General features: G+C 50.9%; 1 protein-coding gene across 1 annotated transcript in view; it reads left to right on the top strand.

Moving 5' to 3' along the window:
- Positions 1 to 7,036, top strand: part of NDUFA6 (NADH:ubiquinone oxidoreductase subunit A6) — a 7,241-nt gene extending 205 nt beyond the window's left edge. The window contains exons 2-5 of the mRNA XM_029955402.1: positions 223 to 274; positions 1,480 to 1,520; positions 5,613 to 5,791; positions 6,832 to 7,036. Of these exons, the coding sequence (XP_029811262.1) occupies positions 223 to 274; positions 1,480 to 1,520; positions 5,613 to 5,791; positions 6,832 to 6,963 (404 nt within the window). The 3' untranslated portion in view covers positions 6,964 to 7,036. The remainder of the gene's footprint in view (positions 1 to 222; positions 275 to 1,479; positions 1,521 to 5,612; positions 5,792 to 6,831) is intronic.

The following is a 7,036-nucleotide window of genomic DNA, read 5'->3' on the forward strand; positions in this document are numbered from 1 at the left end:
TCCCCCCCCCCCCCCCGCCACAAAAACAGACAACCACAGCAGGGAAGTGACTTTCCCAAGGTCATCCACTTAAGTCAGTGGCGCCTCTTCCAGCCCTCCCATTTCCAGTTTCCCAAGCTTGCTCCCGAAGGTCCCCCTGCCTGTAGTAGTTCTCGGGAACTCCTCCCCCTCCCCCCTCATGGCCTGCCCCCTGCTCCCTCACTGTCCCCTGCCTTCACTTAGGTGTCGGAGAACCAGTCTACCTACCTGAACAATTGAAAGAGAAGCTCCCTGGGTACAGAGATTCTGTGTTCTTATCTTGGCATTCCCTCTCAGTGCTGCCCGTGGAACTTAATGGAAGGGAAGTCGTGGCTGTTGATATTTTATTCTTTGGATTTGATTTAGTTTATTTACACAATTTTTAATGTATTTTTATTTATGAGAGACAGAGACTGCGCGAGCAGGGGAGGGTCAGAGAGGGAGACGCAGAATCCGAAGCAGGCTCCAGGCTCTGAGCTGTGAGTACAGAACCTGATGTGGGGCTGGAACCAGGAACCTGAGATCATGACCTGAGCCAAAGTCTGACGCTTAACCGACTGAGCCCCCCGATTTAGTGTATTTTGATGTGGACCGGCACTGCCACGCTGAGAGGGGAGGTGTCTTTAAGCAAGCCAGAACACCATAGCGCCCTTCTGGGCTGCCTCTTCCCTGCCTGTGAATGTGGTGGATACAGAACTTGCCTCCAGACCTTGCCCCTTAATAGCTGTGTGACCTTGAGCTAATTATTTTATCTTGCTGTGCCTCAGTCTCCTCACCCGTAAAATGAGCATCATGATAGTACCTTCAGGGAGTAGCCCTTATTAAATAGGTAATGTATCTAAAGTGCTTAGGGTAAGTCCTGGCACTTAGTTAGGCATGCATACTATTACTTTTATTATTATTATTATTATTATTATTATTAATTATTACTGTTATTTATAGCAGAAGCCAGTTTTTTTTTAATCTTTATTTATTTTTGAGAGAGCAAGGGAGGGATGGGGGGAGGGGTGGGGATTCCCAGACAGGCTCCTCGCTGGATCTCAGAAACCATGAGATCATGACCCGAGCTGAAATCAAGAGTCAGATGCTTAACCGGCGGAGCCACCCAGGTGCCCCAGAATCTGTTTTTTGGTTTTTTGTGGGTTTTTTTGATGTATGAGAACTGTCTGCCCCACTGTGTCCCTGTCCTCAACCTGACTTTTTGGGAGGTTGCTGATGACCAAAACTGAGACCCACGGGATACCAGGGAGGGAGAAACTTGAGTGAACTGCTGGGTCAGGGACTGCACATTTAAATGCCTTCGGGGGCGGCTGGATAATAGGTGTAAGGCAGTGACGGTAGCAAGTGTGATGTGTCTGTGTGTGTGCGTGGGGAGGGGGGCGTATTCAATTGCAGATGTTTAAAAACATAATCTTTGCCTAGCAGAATACTGTGAGTGCCCAGAACCCTTTCTGGTTGCAGAGAGGAGCGGGAGGTGGAGAACAAGACCCAGATGCAGGAAGGTTTGTGTAGGGTTAAAAAAAAAACACAACAAATTGATGGCTGAGTTGACAGACCCACTTACCCACACTCAGGAGCCAGCTCTTTTTAAACGATCCCCTTACAGGAATTCCCCTCAAAGACTCCGAGAAGATAAGCCCCGAGTCCGAAGGGCCCTGGAGGAGGAGCCTAGAGAGCAGGGAAGGAAGGGGAGGGAGGGGCTAAGCGGGCGGCACCGTCTTACCGGGAGCATTGGTGGTCTGTAGCTGGCCAGTTGCTCAGGCCTGTGTCTACACCGATGTCCTGCCGTCCATCATTGGGACTCCAGCTGAGGAATCTTAGCAAAGAGTTGGGAATAAGTATAGCATTTATAATAACTAACATTTATTGCTTTACACATAGCCCCGCATTATGCTAAAAGCTTTCTTTTGGGGTGGGTTCTAATTGTTTCCGTCTTACAGATAAGAAAACTGAGGCACAGAAATCCCACCATAGTGAGGGGAGGAGCCTGATGTAGGAGACCCTGACTGCCCAGCTGTTAGACCTGCTCTTACCTCCTCCTGTAATCTTCCCTGAATCTCAGGGGACCCAGCTATGCTGCTCGTGGAGAGGGAGCGCAGCCACATGGCGGCTGCGGGCACAGGCACAGAACTACCTTCCTTCGAATCTCTCCACTGGAAAAATAATGCCTGCGGCGTGGTGGTTACAGAGCAGGACACGTGCTGTGGAAACCATTTAATTTCCATTTCCGCAGCTGTCTCTGGTACCTCAGGGTCAGTGCTAAATGCCTAGAGATACAAATGTGAGTAAAACAACCCTGCCTTCAGGCCAGTCAGGAAGGGGGGGCATATGTCCAGATTATTAAAACTTAAACAGGGATGGGGAGTAAGTGCTGAAATTGTTAACAGCTAACATCTGTGTTAGCTTGACCACTGACGAGATGTCACTTGATTTTTGCCAAGTTCCTATAACGGAATTCAGTCAGAAGTTATTTTTTCTTCCATGTTTTTGGATGAGGAAGCAGGCTAAGGAGGCGGTGCCGTAGGCAAGGTCATAGTTGACAGTGGCGCAGACCGCACCCAGCTTGTCTGACCCCTGGGCCCACACACGCTCTTCATTACCCTGCGCGGCCCTCCCGTCGGAGGACCTCCGAGCGCCTGGTGTGACCTCTGCCAGGTGGACCGGAGCGAACAGCTGAGAGCCATATCCTCGTCTTCCTTCCTACGGTGTCAGAGCCTTTCTGACGCCGAAGAACCTTAGCAGGAACTCTGGGAAAACACACAGAGGCTACGGAAAAGTCCCCTTCATCCAGAAGGGCCACACTGGTACCTTCCTCTTGAGCCTCGGGGATTTTTCACATTGCAGCTTAAATACTCAGAATCCAAAGAATAAGCCAAGAATCTGTGAGCTGAGAAAGAGCAGTTGGAATCAATTTGCCAGGGTTTCTCGGCACATTTGTGCTGGAGAATTCTTTGTCGCGGGGGCAGTCCTGGGCGTGGTAGGTTGACCACATCCCTGGCCTCTACCCACCAGATGCCGGTAGCACTCTCTCCTTGGTTGTGACAACCAAAAGTGCCTCCGGACGTTGCCAGCCGTTCTGCTGGGCAAAATCCTTGCTGGCTTAAGAACCACCGAGTTAGACCTGTTAGAGATCAGCTCTGCCGGCTGTAGCTTAGGCGCTGCCCTTCACCTTCCGCAGCCTTTCTCACTGGTGGGGGGGGCGCCGGGGGCACGTTCAAGGGATGAGAGCAGGGAGATTAGGACAAAGCTGTGGGCTTGTCTCTAGAGACCAGAGTTCCTAACCCAGGAGGATGGGCACGCAGGGATCCGTGAGCTGACGCTGTGAGCAAAACTCGGCGTTCGTGCCTGTGCACATTTTCCTGAGGAGGAGACCTGTGCACCTGACGCCCCGGTGTGTGGTTCAGGAGCTCATGAGGAATGAGAGCACTTGGGCATGAGCCTCCCCTGCTACAGAGGGACTTTGTTTTTCTTAAACTCCCAGGGTTGGGCCGGAGGCTAATACAAAAATGCAGGGAAGAGAAGCTCTGACAGCAGGGGAAATTCCTCATAGTCATTTCTTTTAGAAAGCACCAGATTGTAAAGTAAAAAGACAGGGCGCCTGGGTGGCTCAGTTGGTTAAGAATCAGGACTCTTGATTTCTGCTAGGGTCATGATTCCCAGTTTATGGGTTTGAGCCCTGTGTCAGGCTCTGAGCTGACAGCGTGGAGCCTGCTTGGGATTCTCTCTCTCTGCCCCTCCCCTGCTGGCGCGCACGCTCTCTCTCAAAATAAACGTTTAAAAAACAAAAATCAGGGGCACCTGGGTGGCTCAGTCAACTAAGTGACCGACTTCGGCTCAGGGCATGATCTTGTGGTCCGTGGGTTTGAGCCCCGCATCAGGTTCTGTGCTGGCACCTCAGAGCCTGGAGCCTGTTTCAGATTCTGTGTCTCCCGCTCTCTCTCTCTCTCTCTCTCTCTTCCCCTCCCCCGCTCGTGCTTTGTCTTTGTCTCACAAAAATAAATAAACCAAAAAAAGATCAAAAACTTAAAAACCTGAACCACCTAGATTCCAGGCCCACGTTTGCCAGGGGTCAATACTATGACTTCGGGCAGGTGCCTACAGTGCTGTGGCCCCACTCTCCCCACGCGGGGGGATCCTAAATCCCTGGATGCTTGTTTGCATTGGTTTCTGTGTCTCTCTGTCTTGCTGTCCCCGTGTTTGCTCTTTTCTAAAATTCCCACTGTGCTCCCGGCTGTGGTGGGAGGCTAGATTTAGAGCACCGACCGTTTCTTGTGGAGCCAGGACTCCCTCCACGGCCACAGTGAGGTCAGTGAAGGCCGCCCTGGGAAGAGAGGCTCCCCGAGAGCCCACTCCGGCCCCCTGCTGGACCCCGAGTAGAACTCTGTCCAGTGGGAGCGATTTTCTCTCCTCTGTTAATGCCTAGGAGGCAGCGTCTCCTATTAGATTTCCACCGCTGTGTCCTGGTTGGGCCAGCGTGCTGCGGGGTTTCCCTTAGCAGAAGCTTTATTTGTCTAATGCTGCCGATAAACTAGGAGTATAGTTAGACTTGAACTTTATTGGTGATTCATTCAGTCAGTACATAGCCCTCATGGTTTTCAGAGCTGCTTCTGAGAATCCTGCAGACTAGAGTGGACCTGTCACAGGAATGGCCACAACACAAGGGATCCTCGCCAAATGAGCACACAGATCTCCAAGCCACAGGCTCATTCTAGGCCGAGAGCCTTGTTTACGCGGTCCCCTCAGCCTCACGTGCCCCCTCTTCCTAATTCCACGCACCACACAAGGCCGCTGCGTACCCTCGTGGCTCAGCAGATGCACTGAAGGCTGACTGCCAGGGGATGGGCACACAGGAACCAACACCTGATTTCAAAGGACATAACATGGGCTCAGAGGTCCCAGGTCCCAGTCTGTGCCACTACTTTAGGCACCTCAGGGTTGCTGATTATTGTGATTTTGTTTGCATTCATGGATGGCTGCCTCTGTGACTAGAATTTAAGAGAGTAGGAGTTCCACCGCTGACTGCTCGCTCCTTCCCCGAGTAACCTAATGTGCCTAATGTGGGGGGCGTCGCTGGCTGGACCGAAGCCCCCCTCCCCGTGCACACACTCAGCAGGCTCCCTCAGCCCAAAGCTTGTGTGCTGCCCGGACCTATACCCGTATCACTGGCGGTCACTTGCAACCCTGTCCTCTTTTGCCGGCCGTTCTATATAATGGTAACGCTAACATTTTTGAGAGCTTGCTCCGCGCCGGGCACTGCTCTAAGGACCTCATGTCATCTCCCACAATCCTCACAACGGCTCTGGGGTTGTACGCGCTCTTCCTACGCTCCTTCACTCAGAAATAGACCCTCTCGGGCACAGAGAAGTTCGTGTTCGCAGGACCATGCAGGCGAAAAGCTGACAGAGCTGGGACTTGAAGCCAGGTTGTCGCACTGTGCTGTGCTGGCTCAGGTCTGGTCTCCTTAAACTAAGCTCCTCAAGTGCAAGTGCGTGTCTCTCTCTCCTCTACAGCCTCAAGCACCTAGTTTCGGGCCCGGCAAATACTTGGTGAAAGAAATGAATGGGCAGCCTACTTGGGTCTATGAATATCCACAGACTCCGTTTTTGTAAAACATTTTGACCGTACGTTTTCTGCCCTGAATCATGTTTTCTCTCTAGTGCACTTATTCCAGCTGGACATCACCGTGAAACAGGGACGCGATAAGGTCCGAGAAATGTTCATGAAGAACGCCCACGTCACAGACCCCAGGGTGGTTGATCTTCTGGTCATCAAGGTAACCGACCCTCCCGGACGGGCTTAAAAGAGCTCCCAGCTTTGCCCGGAGCTTCTCAGGCTTCCCAAGTTTGTCTCCCAAACAAACAGCAGCGACTGCTGCTTAGGGTTTCAAAGAAACAGAGGAACTTAGAGGTTATTACCTATAAGATTGTTCAAGAAAAAGCCAACTGGAGTTTGCATTTAAAAAAAAAAAGATGAGGAAAACATTTTAAAAATTAAAAGAAGCCTGAGTGGCTTAGTGGGTTAAGGGTCCAACTTCAGCTCAGGTCACAATCACATGGTCTGAGTCGAGCCCCGCGTCGGGCTCTGTGCTGACAGCTCAGGGCCTGGAGCCTGCTAAGGATTGTTTGACTTCCTCTCTCTGCCCCTCCCCCACTTGGACACTCTCTCGAAGATAAACATTAAAATTTTTAAAAAATAAAAAAAGATGAGGAACGTTTAAAATCTTCTTGAACCTCATTCCTAGAAGTTCCTGCTTCCCTGGATGGCTGCTTCCAGCTGGAGGCGGCGGGCTGGTGAGCTGAGCCCTGTGTACATGGCTCAGACCCCAGGCCTGATTCTGTTCTCTCTGGTCAGTCACGTCAGCATCGGTGCAAACCTTGGCGCAGACCAGTACGTCACATGGAATGTGAGGCAGAAACCAGCCGGTCAGGTTAGGCAGTCATGGGACAAGGGCCTACTGACCTGGAAGTCTCTCCTCTTGGAATTAGCTAGATTATTAGAGGATATTCGAAAGGCCTTAGCTATATTATTTATATAGCTATGTTATATATATACATATATGTGTGTGTGTGTGTGTATGTATATGTGTACATATATAATTATTAGCTATATTATTAAAGAATATTCGAAAGGCTTTAGAGATCAGTTAGTACAACCACCTCACTTTCCAGAAGCAGAAGTATGATCTAGACCAAGGATGTTACTTGCCCAGGGTCACTCCACAGGTCAGTGCCAGCGCAGAGCCCAGAATCCCGGCCTGTAGGGGGTGGTGTTTCCCTCCGCCCTGACCGAACCCCTCTCCCCTCACTTGTGCAGGGAAAGATGGAGCTGGAGGAGACGATTAATGTATGGAAGCAGCGGACACACGTCATGCGGTTCTTCCATGAAACCGAAGCGCCGAGGCCGACGGATTTCCTGTCTAAGTTCTATGTTGGCCATGACCCATGAAGTCACTCCGTGGAAAGGTGCATGTTGATATTTAAGTATCTTAGAGCACAAATAAACTCAGGATGTGATGGCC

The sequence above is a fragment of the Suricata suricatta genome, chromosome 10, assembly GCF_006229205.1.
Source record: "Suricata suricatta isolate VVHF042 chromosome 10, meerkat_22Aug2017_6uvM2_HiC, whole genome shotgun sequence".
NCBI lineage: Eukaryota > Metazoa > Chordata > Mammalia > Carnivora > Herpestidae > Suricata > Suricata suricatta.